The sequence below is a fragment of the Hemicordylus capensis genome, chromosome 4, assembly GCF_027244095.1.
Source record: "Hemicordylus capensis ecotype Gifberg chromosome 4, rHemCap1.1.pri, whole genome shotgun sequence".
Taxonomy (NCBI): Eukaryota; Metazoa; Chordata; class Lepidosauria; order Squamata; family Cordylidae; genus Hemicordylus; species Hemicordylus capensis.
Genome location: NC_069660.1, coordinates 111,564,392 through 111,586,055, shown reverse-complemented (window position 1 = coordinate 111,586,055; position 21,664 = coordinate 111,564,392). Strand labels below are relative to the sequence as shown.

At 49.1% G+C, this 21,664-nt stretch overlaps 2 protein-coding genes across 7 annotated transcripts in view; one reads left to right on the top strand and one right to left on the bottom strand.

The window, feature by feature from the left end:
- The window catches only part of ST6GALNAC3 (ST6 N-acetylgalactosaminide alpha-2,6-sialyltransferase 3), a 610,078-nt gene that overhangs the window by 317,046 nt on the left and 271,368 nt on the right, over positions 1-21,664 (bottom strand). The window contains exon 1 of one of the 6 annotated variants that reach the window (XM_053249826.1): positions 11,221-11,350. The exons of the other annotated variants lie outside the window; for them this stretch is intronic. The gene's annotated coding sequence lies outside the window, so the exon portion shown is untranslated. Of the gene's footprint in view, positions 1-11,220; positions 11,351-21,664 lie in introns of those variants that run through there. 6 annotated transcript variants of the gene reach the window in all.
- Positions 3,908-10,583, top strand: LOC128324798 (uncharacterized). Its single transcript, XM_053249819.1, has 2 exons — positions 3,908-5,263; positions 8,702-10,583. The coding sequence occupies exons 1-2, from the start codon at positions 4,846-4,848 to the stop codon at positions 9,325-9,327; spliced, it is 1,044 nt and encodes a 347-aa protein (XP_053105794.1). The 5' UTR covers positions 3,908-4,845; the 3' UTR covers positions 9,328-10,583.

The following is a 21,664-nucleotide window of genomic DNA, read 5'->3' as shown; positions in this document are numbered from 1 at the left end:
ATCAAATCAGGACCCCTGCACCTTCTCAATCTCTCTTTCAAGTAAAGATGGATGAGCATCCAAGCACACATGGCCACAAACCCACCACCTCGCAATGAAGAGAAATTGTACAGTGACAACTTTTCTTTAATGAGCACAGAAGGCACTGGCTAAGTTTGATGTTTGCACAAACTTCTGCATTTACTTTTGTTTGCACAAAATAAATGCAAACGTATGCTTTTGGGTCTTCTGGCCACAAAGTCCCAAAGGCAGGTAAGTTTCCACCAAGTGCCAGGAAGGGCTATGGAAAACTTGAAATACAGCCTCTTTTGTTCATGAACACTGAGTGAGCACTCTATTTTTATTGGTACTGCTGGTCACAGAAGCACCTCTGACATACTTTTCCTTGCAGAAGAAGCTGCAGGAGAAATGCAACAGAACAAGCAGGAACCGCATATGCATTTGCTTGCACATCCCTACAGTGGATAGATTAGCATTTACTCTGCGAGTAGCATATTTCTTCCCAGCAGGTAAACCCCTGCATGTAGCCATCGGTGTGAATTCCAGATGAACATATACACAATGGGAAACTGGATTGGAAGTGGGAAGCTGGATGAAGGCTTGAATGAGAAAGTGTGCAGCACCCTTTTTCAATTACTCACTCAGCTACTAATGAGCAACTAGTCACTGGAACCATCTGTTGCAGCTGCAACCCATTACTCAGCAACCTCTTGGTGCACAGCCTTTCAACAGAGACAACAGCTGATCTCTACCAGCTCCTTTATCCCATGGAGACTATCAACAAGGCATCCAAGATCAGCTGTGATCAGTGAGAAACCAGCTGTTCCTCTACAGGGTTTCTCTGCAGGGTTGAAGATGTTCTTGCTGTATGATAGCAAAATTGAAAAGCATCGTGTAACATAAAAGCATGTAATATAAAAGTTTAAAGGCCAAGTTGAAGAAAGATGATCCTGGAGTGAATCTATCTCTGTGGTCGCTAAGAGTCAACACAGACTTGATGGCACTTAATCAATCAATCAATATAAAAGTTAATATAATAGCACTGTCCATGGTGTTTGACTGGATGGCAATTCAAACGTATGAACTACCACACAATTCTTCATTCATCAAGTAATGAACATACATGTCTGAATCAATGTAGAGTGTGGAAGAGGAAGAAGGGCCTTGTTTTCAAGTAATATACAGTGAAGCAACTCCAAATCTCTTACATAAAATTGGCAAACAAATCAAGGCTGATCTAGGGCAAAAAACGCCTTGATTAGTTAATCACATGTGTGAAAGCAAAATTAGTTGGAAATTTCTATGCCAACAACAGCAGTGTGTGCATAGCATTTTACATACATTTTTGCCACACAACATAAGCATTCTAACACTGTCATACTTGGAACTTGCTTGAGCATTGCACACCAAGAATGGTGCACTTGGTCATCCCCCTGTCAAATACACATAAATAGCTTCCTTATGAAAGGATCAAAGCACATCATGTATCATATTACAGGTCTAATTACAAGTAAATACATATTATTATTATTTCTTGTTTACACAGTCAGACAGGTGTTATTGACTGGTTTGTTTTATCCAGACATTGAGTCCTTCCCAAGGACCTGGGATGGCTGAATTTTGTTATCAATGTTGTTGCTGTTATTATAGATATCGTCACAGAATATAGGCTGTTCCCAGTAAAGTTGCTTTTTGTAATGGCTGATGGTGATCTATCTATCTATCTATCTATCTATCTATCTATCTATCTATTATTTATTCCGTTCCTATACCGCCCTTCTAAAAATGGCTCAAGGCAGTTAACACAAAGAAATGATAAATAAATAAGATGGATCCCTGTCCCCAAAGGGCTCACAATCTCAAAAGAAACATTAGACACCAGCAACAGTCACTGGAGGTACTGTGTGGTGGATAGGGCCAGTTACTCTTCCCCTGCTAAAGAAAGATAATCACCATGTTAAAAGATGCCTCTTTGCCAAGTTAGCAGGGGGGAAACCATAAGGAAAACCATATTAATTGACATTGCATGTGTAAAACTGATGCTGCTCTTGCAAAGTGTGCCTTTATATTCTATACCTAACATTTGTTTCTGTGATAAATATAGCCACATAGGCGTATGCCTATTTCTTCTAACCGTTTGTAATAAGAAAGGAATATTTTTGTTAGCTAAAACCCTTCTGTAGTGACCAGTCTCCCTCCCTCTAAAGAGTTAACAGGAAATAAACCCTTGTCTTGACTGACAGGCTGGTGAACTCCAGGGCTCAACCAATCAGTACGCCAGATGGGTGGGACCTAAAGACTGTTGCTGGGAATTCTGGGAAGAAGAAAGGACATCTGTGCTGGACGAGAGAAGAGGACATGCAACAGAGTTTTGCTGCAGCAAGATAACTGTAGATCCTTGTGAGACAGGATTGCAGGAAGCTTGATTTTCATCAGGAGCTTGGTGAGTTCAAGGGAACAGGAAGCCAAGGCTACAAGGCTGAGTATCCAAGTTTTAAAGCGAGCCACCTTGAATACCCTGGATGCTTTTAAGTAATCTTGTAACCTAATAAGTATTATTTTCTAAAAGCTGAGAAAGCCTCAGGCAGAAGCAGTCTGTAGTATTTGAATAAAAGTTTTATTTTTCTGTTCTTTACTTTTTACAAGCCTCAGAGGGTTGGCTGTTCAACCAGCAGGAGGTGGGAGTGGACATCTCTGTGAAAAATGCATCTCAAGGACAGCTTGGCCAAATGAACAATTAGCTCCATGTGCAGGCAGATACACAGGAGAGAAAGGTGTTTCCCCTCCTTCCTTCACTCTTGCCCAGTAACAAAAGGGAAAGAGGAGGGAGATGGGGATTTTTAATCACTCCAATTCCTGTTAGAGACAGCCTAGTTTTATATGAGAGATTTGGTGGCAGTGAGATTTACCCTACCAGAATTTTTTATTTTTTCTTTCTTTCTGGGTTTTGGAAAGTTAAAGTTTTTATAAGCCAGCCAGTCTGCTTCTCAAGCAGAGGAAAGGAGTGACTCAATGTTAGAGCCTTCCCTCATGCTGCAGAGCTGACACAGATTGGTCAGTGAGTTAAGCATTAACAGGCTGAGTCAGAAGGAATTGAAATTTTCCATAACCACATCCACTACACCTTCTTTATCAGTTTAATGGCAAAACGTATCCAATGCTATTAATTGCTTATTGAAAATGGAGTCCTAAAGGTCAATGCTCAACATTTTTGAATGTGGAACGTCAACCTGTGCACTTCATTTGCTTAGCAGAAGTCTCTTTAAAAGCTCACTTTGTGCCTGAATTCAAAGTTGGCAATGCCTAGGAAATGACATTTGGTGGCTATATGTTAATGGACAACTATGAAAACCTAAGATTTTTAACACAGCCAAGGAACTGTGCCTTAAAAAAATGTAGATCAAAGATTACATTTGCATTTCACATGCAGTTTGTTTTCAGGCTGGTGATATTTGATATGCAAAAACACTAAACTGTTGAATACAGAAGTTAAGGTGCCATTATTTGTGATGTGCAAATGCTCAGAGGAACAAAATTTGAGATTGTTTTGGAAAGAAATGGCAACATCCAAAATATGCTGTGGCAGAATGTGCACGGACGGACACACACATTTCAGATATTCTCCTACCTATTCCATAAAATCCTTCAGATACTCCATATATTCTGAAATGCCATCTCTGAAACTATCAATAAAATTCTAAAATATTTGTAATTTTTAAATTACTTTTATTAGAAAAGAACATCAAGGGCTGGAATGTGACATCAGATCTTATAGAGCAGTGTAAATTAATGTACAAACTTGCTTTTGTCACCTGCTCTTCTCAATTATGCACACAATAAAGCAACATCTTGGCAAGCAAACCGATCACAATCACCAGCACCTGCCACCCCATGAGAAGCCAGCCGATCGCAGCCGCTCTAGGCTGAGCGGCTTGTTTGCCCTCAGCCCCACCCCCTGGAGCACGTGGCACTGGGAGCTAGCTCCCATTGGCCCGGCTCCGTCTCGGAGGCGGGGCTAGCAGCAGTGAACCGGCAGCAGGCCTGTGCCGGCTCAGTCCTTCCCTGACCGAGCAGAAGGAAGGACGTGCTGCTGCTCGGCTTCGGGGCCTCCACGTGGCCGGCTGGGTACCCGAATCGGAAGCCGGAGCAGGAGGCCCACGGGAGTGGAACGTCGGGGAGCAGTGCAGCAGCCCTTCGAGCGAGCAGCGGATCGGAGCGGCTCGGCGGCCAGGGCCTCTGTAGCCCGGCCGCCTGTGGTAACGGGCTCTGGGGGGATCACAGGAGAGGCTTTTAAGTCCTCCTCGGAACGGCCTTTGATCTTCGGGCCTCTCCACACAAGGGCTTCTAGGCCCCGGCAGGCCCAAGCTGCCCAGCATCGAGTGAGGGCAGCAGGCCGCCCCAGGCCCTCAGTAGGCCGCGCCAGGCCTTCAGCGGGGGGGCAATTGACTAACCCGGTCATCTGGGGGGAGGGTTGATTGGACGTTGGGGGTGTTGGCTTGAACTGTGTGAACCCCTTCAACCCAGGGCCCATTTAGGCCTTCTGCTAAGGGCGGCCTTTGCCTTTATTGTCGGGCCTGTAGGGCCTAACCCCCCCCACACACCCATTTTGGGGGCCTGCATTGACTAGGCCTCCCTGGTGGGCTCGTGGGCCTCCCCTGCCGGGCCTAAGCTTCATTTGGGGGCCTTTCAGTGGGGCTGGGCCTTACCACGGCTAGGTGGGGCAGGCGCTGTGACTCATAGGCCTTCCTTGCCAGCGTAGGCCTCAGTCAGGCCTTGCGCCGGCCAGGTCACTCGTTTACGCACTTGAGGGCAGGGTACAGGCCCATAAGCTTCATCCTTTGGGACATGGGCCCTAAGAAAGCCCCAGTTAAGAAAGCCCCAGTTAAAAAGGGTGGGAAGGCTCCAGCCAAGAAGGGTGGCAAGCCAACGCGGCCACCTAAGAGGCCAAACGCACCCGCCGAATCCTCCTCCGACGATGAGGGCGATTTGGAACTGGGCGCCATCAGGGCGTTTATAGCACGGCTGCAGGCCCTTGAGAGGCAGCGCACCACTCTAGAGGGCGACGAGGCGGGCGGGGGGCCTTCGGGGGTGCCCCCACATGCAAAAAAGTCAAACAGGGCGGAAAAGAAGGCAAAACTAATGCAGGGCTTTGCTGACCGTCTAGCAGCTTTGGAGGCGGCAGCGGGAACTGCCCACGAGGAACCAGCGGGGATCACGACACAACCGGCGGACTCAGGACCAGGAGACGGCAGGGACAACAATGGTGAGTCCCCACAGGGGGCCTGGCCGTGGGGACTGCCCTTTAGCACCCCCTACGGACCATACGGGTGGTTCCCAGGGCCAGTTAACTGGGCATCTCCACACGCCACCTGTCTGGCAAGGGGGGAGCGCTGCTTTGCCCAACCAGGGGCCAACGGCGCAGTTCAGCTCTGCTTGGCATACTGGGGATGGGCCTGTACCCTTGGGGGACCACCTCCTTCCGGCAGTTAAGGAACGGATTTGGAAAGGAGAGTGCATTGATGTGTTCCAATTGCTCTTCAAGGAGCCGGAGCCACTGGAGAAGGAGGGGTCCCAGGGGAAGGACAAGGAGAGGACAAAGCGGAAGCCCATTGAGCATAATTGGGCAAATTGGGTTTCGGGGTACACAATTTACATGGGTGTTCTGATGCAGAAATATCCTGAGCGGGGCCCCACTCTTGTTAAGTATTTTGATATTATACACAGAGCCTTCATGGACTTTGCTGGTAATGCCTGGGAGCGCTACGACCAAGCGTTCCGCGAGCGCGCCTCCAGCAATGCGGGTATATCCTGGGAAAGGCAGCACCCCGAGTTATGGCTTCAGATTATGACACCCGCGAGGCCCTTGGTTGGCGAGCGCGCCGACAGCGGGCACCTCATTTCCAAAACACCGGCAGCGTCAGCGGCTTCGGCCTCAGGCGCACAGGGGGTTCAAGGTCCCCTGGTGTGCTGGGAATTTAACAAGAACGGGAAGTGTGCCCGCTCCCCGTGCAAGTACCGGCATGACTGTGGCTTCTGCGGTGGGCGGCACGCCAGTATCTACTGCCAGCGGGCCAAAGCCCTTAGGGGAAAAGGGGGATACCAAGGCCCGGGAGGGGCAAAGGGCCCAGCAGCCACGGCTGGAAAAGGGCCCCAGCCCAATTAAAATCCCGGTGCTCCGGAGGCTGCTGCGTGACTACCCCAACAGGGAGCACGCACGCTATATTGAGGATGGTTTTGTGAAGGGGTTTAGGATTCCGTGCCAATCCAGGCGGGTCCATAGTTTTGCACGCAACCTAAAATCGGTTAGGGGGATGGAACACATAGTAGCGAAAAAGATAGCCAAGGAGGTGTCTCTGGGGAGGGTGCTGGGCCCCTTTGACAGGCTGCCACTGCCAACATTGCGGGTATCCCCTTTGGGCGTGGTCCCTAAGAAGGCGCCGGGAGAGTATAGGCTTATCCACCACCTGTCCTACCCAAGGGGCGACTCGGTTAACGATGGGATACCGGCGGACCTTTGCTCAGGACGGTATACATCGTTTGATGAGGCTGTGGCCATGATCAGGGGCTGCGGGCCTCGGGCACTGATGGCGAAGTGCGACATTGAATCCGCCTTCCGCCTCCTGCCCGTGCACCCTGATGACTTTGACCTTTTGGGCTTCGCATTTAAAGGGGGATTTTACATCGACAGAACCCTCCCCATGGGATGCTCGGTCTCCTGTGCGGCCTTTGAGGCTTTCAGCTCTATGCTGGAATGGGCACTGCGCCGGAGGGCGGGGCTACGCTCCTCCGCTCACTTTTTAGATGACTTTATTTTCGGGGGAAGGGAGGGCTCTGGCCAATGCCTACACTTACTGTGCTCATTCAGGGCACTCTGCGGGGATCTGGGGGTGCCACTGGCTAAGGACAAGACAGAGGGCCCGACCACAAAGCTTACATTTCTGGGGATAGAGCTGGACACGGTGGGACAGCTCTCACGCCTCCCCGGGGACAAGCTCGGCATCATGAGGGAATTGCTCAGGGAATGCAGAGAGGCTAGGAAGGTAACGCTACGCAAATTGCAATCGCTGGTTGGCCACCTGAACTTCGCTTGCAGGGTGGTGGCTCCAGGCCGCCCCTTTCTAAGGCGCCTGTGTGACGCCATGGTGGGGTGTAATCGACCCCATTTCCTCATTAGGGTGTCTACCGCCATGAGGGAGGATATGGGGCTCTGGCTCAGGTTCCTGGAGTCCTTTAATGGGGTGTCATTCTGGCGTTCTTCCCAGCTGCTCGAGGCCGACTTCCAGGTTCAGTCAGACGCCGCGGGCGGCTTTGGGTTCGGCCTGTACCTGAGAGGGCGCTGGTGCGCGGAACGATGGCCGGGCAGCTGGTCGGAACGGGGAATCACAAGGGATCTCACCTTCCTCGAACTCTTCCCCATTGTGGTGGCGGTGCACATTTGGGCCGAGTCCTTCAAGGACTCGGTCGTGCGTTTCTGGTGCGATAATTTGGCCGTGGTTCAGATTATTAATAGCCAGACTTCCAAATCACAGAGGGTGATGGGGCTGGTGCGGGCCCTGGTTCTAACATGCCTTCGCCATAACACGCTCTTCACCGCCCAGCATGTTCCAGGGGTGCAGAACGAGGTGGCAGATGCCCTGTCTCGCTTCCAGATGCAGCGCTTCCGGAAGCTGGCACCTGGAGCCGCCAAGGAGCCCGAGCAGGTGCCCGAATGGTTGTGGAACCTTGGGATGTAGAGGCGTTTAGGGCCATCCAAGCCTCCATAGCGCCCAGGACACGGGTTGCCTACGACAAAAGGGTCAGGGCCTTTCTGCAGTTTAGAGCTCAGGTAGGATTGGTCCATGTGTGGCCTGTGCCGCCGGAACAGCTGATGCAGTACCTGGTGCACCTCCGTGCCCAGGGGCTGGCGGTGAGCACCATGGCCGGCCATTTGGCTGCGCTGGCTTTCTTTGGGAAAGCAAGGGGCCTCCCCGACCATTCTGGGGACTTCAGGGTCCGGCGCATGCTGGAGGGCTGGGCGAGGGAGACGCCCGTGAAACCTGACCGACGTAGGCCGGTCACCCCAGAGGTGCTGCAGCTGGCACTGCGGCAACTTGCCGGGGTTTGTGCGTCTCCTTATGAGGAGGTCCTGTTCAGGGCGGCAGCCTTGGTTGCTTTCTTCGGGGCCTTTAGGGTTGGAGAGATGTTCCCCAGGAGCAGGCGCGGCCCCACGAGTAGGGTACTTCAATTCAGTGACCTCACCATGGGTGCTTCCCGGGTGGTACTGCACCTTAGGTTTTCAAAAACAGATCAGAGAGGCAAGGGGCAGAGTGTCGCGCTGCATGCCGCTGGCGACCCGGGCTTGTGCCCAGTCCGTGCACTGGAGGACTACACGGAGGCCAGGGGTTCAGCTATGGGGTGCCTCTTTATCCACGCTAATGGGCGCCACGTGACCCAATTCCAGTTTTGGGCGGTGATGAGGAGAGCCTTTGTGGCGGCGGGGGTGCCTACCCAGGATCTGGCCCCCCACTCCTTTCGGATTGGGGCGGCTTCCGTGGCTGCTCGGATGGGTTATTCGGGCCCGGAAATCCGGCGGCTGGGCAGGTGGCGGTCAGCAGCTTACCGCCGATACGTGCGGTAGATGGGCGCATAAATTCTGCCCCACCCCCACCCACCCACGAACCATTTATTTGTGCCACTCCTAACGCTTTCTCCTCTTGCGCAGGGCCTCAGTCGGCTGGGCCGAGGGCGGCCGGGCAGCGCGCAAGAGTCCTCATACTGGGCCATTCCTTCATTTTCTGGGCACGCAAGTGGGCGCAGAGCACCGACCCTGGAACCCAGCTTGGTTTGGGGCGTTGGGCCACTGTGGAGTGGCTTGGCCGGCGGGGCATGCGGAGGGCCCAGTTCCTGCCGATGCTGCACGAGTTCCTGGAAGGGAATCCTGTCCCGGATGTCCTGCTGCTGCATTTTGGAGGCAACGACCTGGTGGACCAGTCTGGCATTTTGCTCTCAAGACAGATTGCCCAGGACCTGGTGGTCGCCCTCTCCTGGTGCCCGGGGCTGGTGGTCATCTGGTCTGACATCACTCAGCGGCGAGTCTGGAGGGGGGCGGTGAAGCAGAACAAGGTAGATAGGGCTAGGCGCGGGGTGAACGCGGCCATGGCGTGCTTCATCGCCTCAAAGGGGGGTGGGTGCATCCCACACAACGACATCGCGTTCTCGCTCCCCCAGTTATTCAGGGGTGATGGGGTGCACTTGTCCCCCCTTGGTATGAGGTATTTCTTAGACGATCTGCGGCTGGGGTTGGCAACAGTGCTGTTAGGCCTGTGGGGTGGCGGGGCGTCAAGCTAGGCTGACGCCCGCTGTGGCGGGCACAGTGCGGAGGTGAGCGGCTGATGCGGTGCGGCACCTTAGGTAAGCTTTAGCTGTAAGGTGGAGGGGCAGATCCCTTGAGGCTTTACAGATCAGGGATGCTGCCTTGCTCCCACCTCCCTGCAACCGACACCCTTCCGTATGGCTTTACAGCGTCGGACAGGTGATGTAAATTGCAGGGTCCTGACCTTAGGTCGGCAACGAAGGGCGCCCCCTTCTGGAAGGTGGGCCGCCTGGAGCCGAGGTGTCTGTGCCATGAGATTCTAGGGCGGGGGTAGCCACGTGGTGCCCCCCCCCATCCGAGCCCGCACTGTTGCTGCTCTGAATGCCAACCCCAGCTGCCGTGCCTGTGCAGGCACTGTCTTAAAACCTTGTACCCCTAATAAAGTGACCAGTTCCTCCATAATACTTCTGTGTCCGTGTCTCCTTGGGTCTGGGTGCAAGCCAGCCGATCGCAGCCGCTCTAGGCTGAGCGGCTTGTTTGCCCTCAGCCCCACCCCCTGGAGCACGTGGCACTGGGAGCTAGCTCCCATTGGCCCGGCTCCGTCTCGGAGGCGGGGCTAGCAGCAGTGAACCGGCAGCAGGCCTGTGCCGGCTCAGTCCTTCCCTGACCGAGCACCCTCCCTCCCTCCCTCTGGCATAGGTTGGGCTTTGCTGGTCGCCGTTTGGGGCCGGGCAGGAATTTTTTGGGTATACGCTTGATTGGCCTTCGCGTGCACCTTTTTTCGCCTGCCTCAACCTATACCAGTTAGTAGCAAGGTTGCTTAGCGGGATTGATTAGTTAGCCAGGGAATAGCTTGTGGTCACTTTTACCACGGGGTTGGCGGGCACAGTGCGGAGGTGAGCGGCTGATGCGGTGCGGCACCTTAGGTAAGCTTTAGCTGTAAGGTGGAGGGGCAGATCCCTTGAGGCTTTACAGATCAGGGATGCTGCCTTGCTCCCACCTCCCTGCAACCGACACCCTTCCGTATGGCTTTACAGCGTCGGACAGGTGATGTAAATTGCAGGGTCCTGACCTTAGGTCGGCAACGAAGGGCGCCCCCTTCTGGAAGGTGGGCCGCCTGGAGCCGAGGTGTCTGTGCCATGAGATTCTAGGGCGGGGGTGGCCACGTGGTGCCCCCCCCATCCGAGCCCGCACTGTTGCTGCTCTGAATGCCAACCCCAGCTGCCGTGCCTGTGCAGGCACTGTCTTAAAACCTTGTACCCCTAATAAAGTGACCAGTTCCTCCATAATACTTCTGTGTCCGTGTCTCCTTGGGTCTGGGTGCAACAATGCTTTTTTCTGCTTACCAGTAAAACAAAAACAAGCATGCTGTATGTTAAAAAGTAGGCTGCTTGACTGTCAAATATCATACACTATGGTTAGGCCACCATAATGAACATGGCAATTGTTTTCCAGAAATTGTTATGAAAATAATGATATTTGAGAAAGAACTGGTGGCAACCAGGTGTTTGTTAATAAACAAGTGTGTTGATGTCAGAATTGTAGGTTGCCAGGTTTTATACTCTATGGCTGGCCACCCTCTTCTTAATGAAGTAGTGTTTTTCATTTAAAAAGATTTTTTAAAAAAATACCCTCTCGGATGTCAGTTAATGCCTTCAACAAGAAAAAATGCCAAGTTTTCCAGAAACTCTTTCTGGATTTCTGACCCATGTATCAGTGATGGGAGATTAATGTATTTAGTAGGAGACTGGAAAGTTGCTATAAAAACTTGTTGCCCTGGTCCCTTAGTCAAAACAGAAATGTTGGCAAGTATTCATAGAGTTAATATTATAACATAATTCTCCTGTGGTTTAATAAATATAATCTTACCACAGAGCTATCCAGGGCTACCTGCACAGAATATTAAACAAAATGAGGGTACTACTCACAGTTAATTAAATCAGTTCAGGAAAATCAACAGAAAGATCCACTTCTGGGCATCTAATCTTGGAAAACGAAAGCAACATTGTGGTCTGCTAATTCTGATTCTGGCCTGTTTCTTTTCTTTCTTAGGCGAGGAATAAATATGTCAATTCCCCCACCCTTTTTTTGGTGTTTCATTCTCATCAAAAAGCAATTACAATTCACCTGGCTTGCTCAGGCAGCTGAAATCAAGGCTTGCTATTTCTACTTGGCCACGTCCCCCCCAAAACAGGCAGTAGCCATGTTGCCTCTGCTGTGACATCATCAGTGCTCTTTGTCTTTGAGGCCTGGTCATTCTGAGCAGAGGCGCTCTTATCCCTGGACTTTGGGGCCCAAGCCCAGGGCCTCCACAGCCCTTGGGACCCCCCAAATCCAGTCTGACCCAGGTGGTGTGGTCGCCCAGCCAAGAATGATGCTGCTTAATTTGCAGTGGGGGCAGGGCTTCCAAAGGCCTTTAAGTCGAGGCTCCAAAATTACCTAGGTGCACCTCTGATTCTGAGTATGGAGAGCGAAGTTTCCTGCAGTAATCTGACCCCAAACAACCATGATTTGGGAAAATCCAGAAGGTACAAATGGTGTATGATACCACTGTGCAAGAGCACAACAAAAAGCACACACATTTGTGTGTCTCCCTAAAGAAAAGAAATGACAAAAAGCTTGGGTAGATGCAGTGAGAAGAGAAAAGGCGTTCAGCGAGAAATCCGTGTTGTTTGTGTGTCAGGACCATTTCAATGCTATTATAAATAAAATATAAAATGTTTATTATCCTCCAATAATATTTGTTTGTTTATTATTATTTTCTGGCAGTGTTTTTAAAAAGGGGACAGCTGTGGAGAAGGGGCGGCAGTGGACAATTTAATAGGAGTGGAGATGGGAGTGAAGATCACAGGATTAGAACTAGTTTTATAACTTGTTTAAAAACAAACCTCCCCTCTGCCCCCGCCCCCCAACTGCCTATTATATGGCATGCCAGTATAAGCGGAAATATCAACAGGTGCTGTTTCCATCCTCATATGGTATAGTTGCACCAGTTGGATGCCTGCCTGTCAGGCCTAAACATCCTGGGCATGCTGGCCCTTACAAGAATTCAGCAGCCTCTTCTACTTATGAGGTACAAAGTTGGAGGTTGTAAAAGCCAGATACGAGTTCTGAGTAGGGATGTGCACAAAATGGATTTTGTGTTTCATTTTGAGCTCAAAACAAAATGCGATGTGCTCTAAAAGTTTCGTTGGAACAGCCGCCAAGCTGCCTGTTTCAACTAAACAAACTCGAAATGTTTCAAGTGTTTCAAGTGCCATTTTGGAGGGCTGTTTTTCCAGGAAGAGCTGGTCTATCTATAGCGGTTGGTGAGTAGACCAGGCCTCTGCTCCGGAATTAGTGGCCTGCCTGCCTTGGACTGGTCTACCCATCACGTGAGGTAGTACTCCTGTTGACTTGGCAAAGAGGCACCTTTTAAAGTGGTGCTTCTCTTATATTAAGCGGGGGAGAGCAACTGGCCCTATCCACCCCCAGCACAGCATCCCTCCATTGGCTGTTGCTGTTGGTATCTGCCTTATGTTTATTTTTAGATTGTGAGCTCTTTGGGGATGGTAAGGGAACCATCTTATATATGCAATATTTATTTTTCTATGTAAACCGCTTTGAGAACTTGGTTGAAGAAGAGTATATAAATATTCATCACTGCCGCCTCTGCCCCAGACTTGGCATATTGGCCTGCTTCAGAGGACAGGTCTACCTGCCATGTGATGCGGGTAGACCAGGAATTGGAGCATTGGCCTGCCTTGGAGGACTGTAGACCAGTTATCCGAGGTAGGCCGATGCACTAAGTCTGGGGTGGAGGCCTGGTCTACTCACCAATTAGTAGGCCAGCTCTCCCAGAAAAAAACAGCCCTCTAAAATGGCACTCGAAACACTCAAAATGTTTTGACTCGAAATGGGGTCATTTTGTTTTGAGCTCAAAACAGGCCCTTTATTTTAAGGGTGTTTTGTTTTAAGCTCGCAACCCTTGAAATAGCCTGTTTTGAGCTCAAAACATTTTGCACATCCCTAGTTCTGGGGCCTAGCAGCTCTGAGGTAAAATTAAGGGGCACTGTCAAACAGAAGTTGACAGTGCACACTACCACTACCCTACATGATATAGGGGCGCAGGCCCAATCTTCCTCAGAGACCTGGCTTAAATCATTTAAGTGCAATAATGTTTGCCCTTTATTTGGAAGAGTTTTCACCAGCCCTGACAGAAATTATTCTCAGCTGTTACTAGAGTGAAAAGACATAAATAGCAGAAAACAGGCACTGTTCATCACACACCCACCCACATCCACAGTCAACCCTCCCCCCTTTTTAAGGGGGGGAATCAAACATATTTCCCCCCTACACTGGCATGCCATGTAAGACAGCAATATCTTGGGAAGGGAGTTTTTTTTTGTTATAGAACTAACCCTGTGGTCTTCATTCCCCTCATCTCCATTCCAATGTAATCTTCATTGCCAGTGAAAAAACTGGTGATCTTGCAAGAAATTACAAATGGCAGATTTCCTGAATTTCCTTTTACAAATCCTTTCATTTCCAGAATTTCCTTTTACAAATCCTTATTAAGTCATTTTCAGAGATTAGCACAAAGCAATTGTCCCCACACCCTAGCTGCAAAGAAGACACAGACACATTTCAAATTGGGTAAAAGGGTCACAACTTTATTGAATAATCAAATTAGCGAACTGAGTGTGTAATAAACTCCACCCTGCAACAGTGCAGGCCTATCAATGGCCGGGTTCAGACATTTCTGTCCTTTCCCATGCCTTGAATGGGCAACACACCCTCCAACACAGATCAAAAGCCTGCAGGAAGGCTGGACACTGTTGATTTCATAATCACCTCAGCCAATGGGAGAGTGTTTTGGTTTCACCAGGAAAATGTGAATCTTTAAACAACTTTTAAAAAAAGCTATTTCACATAGCATGTTAAAAATCGGAACACTACCCAATTGAGCTACATAATGGATTAATACTACTAAAAATGCTATATGAGATTTAGAAGACATCCCTATTCTACAGCCTCAGAGAGTTGCTCACCTACAGCTCAAATACAGCTTGAAGGTCTAATATAGAAGTTAACTAGTTAGAGCAGATGTTTATACTGTATTAGATTGCATATTAGTTACTCCCGCATTAAGATGTATGCACAAGTGTGCTCTGAGCTATCTTATTAACATATTTTTAAAAACTGAACTCCATACCCTCAATACAGTCTCAAAGTTTTTCTTTAAAAAAACAAACCTGTTATGCCAGCAAGCACATTAATTATGGACTTTTAATTCCCATAACAGCTTCCATCAAACAATCAAGCATTTAAGCAGAGCTGGAGCTCTCAGCTTTCACAACAATAAGTAGCCTTGGATATTCTTGTACTTCTATGCATTTTTTCCCTTATGCTTTGAAACCCAGAAACTTAAAAGATTTCTCCCTCCATGAATATGCTTTTATGGTCTTAACAAGTGCAATAGTACAACACTTCAAAGAAACATAATTCTATAAAAAAGTACCACATAATAAAATGTAATAGGCCTTGGAGAAAACTCTGCTCATCTTACTTCCTTATTAATTCCAGCAAAATTACTTATATGAAAGGAAAATACAGTCCTGCTGATATATAAAATTCTGCAAGATTCTATCAATGCAACTAATTTTTCTTTTACTTGAAATAAAACTGATGGAGCACTGAATCCTACCACTAGTGTATCTCTAAATTAATTGATTTTACACCAATGGTGTTATTCTCTTCCTAATTTAATATTTATAAAGCACCTAGGCACTACACATAGATGACAGGTCCAGACCCCAGGTTACAATCCAAAGGAATTAATTTACATTAATGGTTCTGGCTTGCCTGAGAGTTAGGCACTGAGTAGTCTTGGGACCACTTCAGAATCTTAGAGCTGCTTCAAATGTTGTGAACTTCCTATGGAAATATCAAATGTATAGGTTGCCATGCAGAAGGATTGCATACACATCTTCACTGTGCAAAGTGGAAAGATGGGTAAACTATCATCCATCACGGCTTCTCAACATGTTCACATGAGATAAAATAGACACATCTTGATCCTTTTTGCATTCCTTTAGTGGGTGCATTAGCAAACATATTCATTATCTATATATATATATTTCTCCTAGGTGTGCCTGGGGAAAATGCGTCCCGGCAGCAGGCAGCCCAGCTGATTGGCTGGGCTGCGGAGGCGCCTGATTGGTTGGCACACCGAGGAGGAGGAGAATTGGCCGGCCCATGCTGGCGGGCCTGGCCTGGCGACCGGTGGTGGCCGCAGACTCTAGCGAGCGAGAGAGGCGGGGGGGGGAGACAGAGTGAGCGAGAGAGGTGCACGGTGGGGGGAGAGACAGCGCGAGCGAGAGAGGCGTGGGGGGAGAGACAGCGCGAGCAAGAGAGGCGCGGGGGGAGAGACAGCGCGAGCGAGAGAGGCGCGGGGGGAGAGACAGCGCGAGCGAGAGAGGCGCGGGGGGAGAGACAGCGCGAGCGAGAGAGGCGCGGGAGGAGAGACAGCGCGAGCGAGAGAGGCGCACGGGGAGAGACAGCGCGAGCGAGAGAGGCGCACGGGGAGAGACAGAGCGAGCGAGAGAAGCGCGGGGGAGAGACAGAGCGAGCGAGAGAGGCGCACGGGAGAGACAGCGCGAGCGAGAGAGGTGCACAGGGGAGAGACAGCGCGAGCGAGAGAGGCGCGGGGGAGAGACAGCGCGAGCGAGAGAGCGGCGGGAGGAGAGACAGCGCGAGCGAGAGAGGCGCGGGAGGAGAGACAGCGCGAGCGAGAGAGGCGCGGGAGGAGAGACAGCGTGAGCGAGAGAGGCGCGGGGGGAGAGAGTGCGAGCGAGACAGGTGCGTAGGGGAGAAACAGCACGAGCGAGAGTGGTGCGGGGGATAGAGCGCGAGCGAGAGAGGCGTGGGGGGGAGAGCGCGAGCGAGAGAGGCGTAGGGGGAGAGACAGAGCGAGCGAGAGAGGCGCGGGGGAGAGGCAGCGTGAGCGAGAGAGGCGCACGGGGGAGAGACAGCGCGTGTGAGAGAGGCGCGGGGGAGGGACAGAGTGAGAGAGGCGCGGGGGGAGAGACAGCGCGAGCGAGAGAGGTGCATGGGGGAGAGACAGCGCGAGCGAGAGAGGCGCACGGGGGAGAGACAGCGCGTGTGAGAGAGGCGCGGGGGAGGGACAGAGTGAGAGAGGTGCGGGGGGAGAGACAGCGCGAGCGAGAGAGGCGCACGGGGGAGAGACAGCGCGAGCGAGAGAGGCGCACGGGGGAGAGACAGCGTGAGCGGGAGAGGCGCGGGGGGAGAGACAGAGCGAGAGAGGCAGGGGAAGAGACAAAGCGAGAGAGGGAGAGACAGAGCGAGCGAGAGAGGCGCGGAGGGGAGAGAGCAAGTGAGAGAGCTGTGGGAGGACCAGCCAAACAAATTCTCCCAACTAACCCCAAAAAGGAAGTGAACTACCGCACAGATTATCTGTGCGGGTTCAGCTAGTGAACTTCTAATTCCTATAAGAGTTTCCATTAAAAAAAAAAATCAGGGGTTTAATCATAGCTAGTGTTATCAGCTATTAACACAATAAATACTCTTGCATGTTCTTGAACTCAGATGCATTTTCCCCTTGTGCTGCAAGAACCAAGAATCTTAAAAGATTTCTCTCTCTTACCAAACTCAAAAAGGTAAAGAGATACAGGAAGCTGAGCATGGCTCTACTAACGTTATCAACCCAGGACAGTTACCCTTATGATTTTATACAAATGCAATTTTCATGGAGTTTTTTTCCCTTTATGGAAATGCAAGGAAATTACTAAAATTTGAATGGCTTCCTAGACTCAAAGAGACATTAATAATTCAAGGTCAGATTGACTAGTCTGACAGACTCTTCCCACCACAAAAGGAATATGAGTGCACACATGTCCTTATTAGGGATGTGCACAAAACCGGTTTGCCCAGTTCGGTTTGAATTCGAACCAGGTTAGAACCAGGAGCGGGTGGTTCGGTTTTGGTTTGGCTTGAACCTCCCCCTGGTTCGGTTCGAATTTGAACCATTTCGGACTATTTCGAACCAATGGCAGTTATGCCATTCCATTTCGTATGTGGTTTGATTCTACATAGCTTCATCTCAAGGCCAAATTGAAACATGGGCAAATCCTAAGACACCTTTCCAAAATGTTTCCTTCATGCCCTGCTTGTGAACCCAGAAGCAACTGATGGGAAATTTGGTCTGATCCAGCTGGCCAAATATTTTACTGATATAATTTTCCCAGGCACTGTGTGCCAGGTTGGAACCAGCCCTACCCACCCACATTTAGGAATTTGATTGTTCACATCCTGCTCCACCTCCTGACATGCCTTTCTATTTCTGATTGCATTGGGAAATGGTTCAGCTGAATAAATACTACTTTAATGTAGTATTGAAATCATGAGTGGTATTCTGCATCTGCGATTATGAAAAGCAGAAAGATGCACTGGGAGAGGGATAAGGACTAGGGATGTGCGAACTGGTTCGAATTCAAACCAGGGTGGTTCAAAGGTTCAAATTCGAACTGAACCAGCCATCAGCTTCGAGCTGCCGGTTCGAATTTGAACCGAAAGAGGGTGTAGTTCGATTCAAACTGGTTCAAACTGGTTCGGACATCCAAAAATTGGTAGGATAGTAGCTGGCACCGAGGGGTACCTGCCACCCAAACCCCAAAGCAATTGGACACTCGTACGATTTTTTTATGAATTTTTGAAAATTATTATTTATTTTTTTCTCATAGGGTATAATGGGACTCGAACCAGACCATTATTCCCTATTGTGGAGCACCCATGGGTGCCAACAACCACACAAAGCCTGAAGCAATTGGACACCCCTATGATTTTTTATGAATATTTGAAATATTTTTAATTATTTTTCTCATAGTGTATAATGGGACACAAACCAGCCAATATCCCCTATTGTGGAGCACCTGGGGGTACAAAGGTGGGGTGGGTGGTAGACAACCAGGGGTGCCTACTATCCACAAAGTTCCAAGGAAATCAGACACTCCTCTGATTATTGGTGAATTTTAAAATTATTTTGGAATTCCTCATAGAGAATAATGAGGATTGCAGCAAATGTATAGCTTCACGTCAGGGGGAAAGGGGTGTCCTAGAGTGGAGTGTGGTGGGTGGTAGTTCCCAAGGTGGGCAAGGAAGCTATCAGAATTATTTGAAAGGAATTGGGCAAAGGGCTGATTTTTAAGTGATTTTTGAAGTTTATGCGTCTTTAAGGTTTTTCTCCATAAAGAAGCATGGAGGTGTCAGCAAATGTGTAGCTTCACGTCAGGGGCAAACATGTGGCCTAGAGCAGAGTATGGTGGGTGGTAGTGCCCAAGGGGGCCCAGGAAGCTATCAGAATTATTTGAAAGGAATTGGGCAAAGGGCTGATTTTTAAGTGATTTTTGAAGTTTGTGTCTTTAAGGTTAGCAATGAGAGTGGATTCATGGTTTGTCATTGAAAATCTTATATGCTACCAAAGAATCTACACTCAGAACACTTCAGAAACAACAAAACCCAGTACCCCATGGGTTAGCAACCCATAGAGGTGGTTGGCACCCTCGCTCTGGGCCACCCCAGCACCCCCCAAGTGCAGTTATGGGGCTGCTGAAACCTGCTTTCTTTCCTAAGGAGAAAAACTTTAAAGCCACTTGTGGGGTGCTGGGGTTGCCCAGAGTGAGTGGTGGTCTAGTGCAAAGAGGTTGCCAACCACCCCCATGGGTTGCTAACCCATGGAGTACTGGGTTTTGTTGTTTTTGAAGTGTTCTGAGTGTAGATTCTTTGGTAGCATATAAGATTTTCAATGACAAACCATGAATCCACTCTCATTGCTAACCTTAAAGACACAAACTTCAAAAATCACTTAAAAATCAGCCCTTTGCCCAATTCCTTTCAAATAATTCTGATAGCTTCCTGGGCCCCCTTGGGCACTACCACCCACCATACTCTGCTCTAGGCCACCCGTTTGCCCCTGACGTGAAGCTACACATTTGCTGACACCTCCATGCTTCTTTATGGAGAAAAACCTTAAAGACGCATAAACTTCAAAAATCACTTAAAAATCAGCCCTTTGCCCAATTCCTTTCAAATAATTCTGATAGCTTCCTTGCCCACCTTGGGAACTACCACCCACCACACTCCACTCTAGGACACCCCTTTCCCCCTGACGTGAAGCTATACATTTGCTGCAATCCTCATTATTCTCTATGAGGAATTCCAAAATAATTTTAAAATTCACCAATAATCAGAGGAGTGTCTGATTTCCTTGGAACTTTGTGGATAGTAGGCACCCCTGGTTGTCTACCACCCACCCCACCTTTGTGCCCCCAGGTGCTCCACAATAGGGGATATGGGCTGGTTTGTGTCCCATTATACACTATGAGAAAAATAATTAAAAATATTTCAAATATTCATAAAAAATCATAGGGGTGTCCAATTGCTTCAGGCTTTGTGTGGTTGTTGGCACCCATGGGTGCTCCACAATAGGGAATAATGGTCTGGTTTGAGTCCCATTATACCCTATGAGAAAAAAATAAAAATAGTTTTCAAAAATTCATAAAAAAATCGTACGAGTGTCCGATTGCTTTGGGGTTTGGGTGGCAGGTACCCTTCGGTGCCAGCTACTATCCTACCAATGTTTGGATGTCTGAACCAGTTTGAACCAGTTTGAATCGAACCACCCCCTGGTTCGGTTCGAAATCGAACCGGCAGCTCGAAGCTGATGGCTGGTTCGGTTCGAATTCGAACCTTCGAACCACCCTGGTTTGTATTCGAACCAGTTTGAATTCAAACCAGTTCGCACATCCCTAGTCCTTATCCCTCTCCCAGTGCATCTTTCTGCTTTTCATAATTGCAGACGCAGAATACTACTCATGATTTCAATACTACATTAAAGTAGTATTTATTCAGCTGAACTATTTCCCAATGCAATCAGAAATAGAAAGGCATGTCAGGAGGTGGAACAGGATGTGATCAATCACATTCCTAAATGTGGGTGGGTAGGGCTGGTTCCAACCTGGCACACAGTGCCTGGGAAAATTATATCAGTAAAATATTTGGCCAGCTGGATCAGACCAAATTTCCCGTCAGTTGCTTCTGGGTTCACAAGCAGGGCATGAAGGAAACATTTTGGAAAGGTGTCTTAGGATTTGCCCATGTTTCAATTTGGCCTTGAGATGAAGCTATGTAGAATCAAACCACATACGAAACGGAATGGCATAACTGCTTCTCAGTACACATGACATCGTGATTATGCTGAGCGATTTATGTCATAGTATGAGAGCATATTTCTGCCTCCTTCCCTGTTTCTCTAAAGCAGTGAGAAAGTCAAGGTGGAAACTGACCTTCATACATGGATTCTTGGGGAAATGGTTCTGCCTTCAATTGCTTCAGTAAGCTTTTAACAGTGTCAGCACTACTGAAAAGTGTTTCTTTTATACAAGCTGCCCTGTGGCCTATGCGAATCCCTACTGTTGTCCAATCTAAACAGCAAAAGACAGAAGTGAATTTTTCACTTTGTTAGCAAGGACAGAGCTGGTGTTCCATGTGAAAGGTTAAAAAAAATGTTGCAAGCTATTCTTTCCCTCAACCCGGATCACTGTTTCAGATTTAAGTAGAAGGTGGGGAAATAGGAAATGAAATTTAACAGGGTCACGTCTGCAAACTCATACTTGGATATACTCAAGACTAAACTGCAAAAATAGCAGTGTATTTTGAGAACATATTGAGGCTGTACTCACAAGCAGTCAATCTCAGGCTTAAGCATCAAGCCTGGACTTGGCTGCCTGTGAAAACCTCCAGGATCCATGTGGATCTCTCAGTACTTCCACGGCGCCAAACCCAGCTTTCAAGCCCAGCTTATAGTCGGGGTTAACTGAGCAAGAGCTCCAGGATCGTGTGTCAGCATTGGATTGCTTGCATACAGAGACAGGTGCGTAGAGTGTCCATGCCCTGGGGGGATTTCCCCCAAGCACCACACTCATCACGTGGTGTGTTGTAGGATTCCCCTGGCTTCTGGAATGCCTCACCAGTCATTGCTGCAGTGATTGTGTGCATGGTGGTATGGCTGAAGCCAGTTTGGGATTGTTTGTGGGGAAGGTAGACTTAACTCTGCCTTCCCCCTGCCCACCTGCCCGATCGTGTGAAAGGCCCCAGTACGTGACTTTCTTTTTTAACATCTCATAATGATGTGCACATTAATATCCCACTTCTCTTCCTTCATGAACCTCAAGGGAGCATACAGTATGTTCCCAGGCAGTCTCCTACATACAGACCTGCTTAACTTCAGCAAGGTGGCTGTATCATGTGCTCTCAGAACAGTTCATTATCAGTTCCAAACAATTACCCTTTGTGAAACATGGGGGTGGTGCTTTA

Coding starts and splice junctions, on each gene's coding strand:
- LOC128324798 (XM_053249819.1), top strand. CDS start 4,846: ATGGGCCCTAAGAAAGCCCCAGTTAAGAAAGCCCCAGTTAAAAAGGGT. Junction 5,264..8,701: donor AGACGGCAGGGACAACAATG/GTGAGTCCCCAC, acceptor CCTCTTGCGCAG/GGCCTCAGTCGGCTGGGCCG.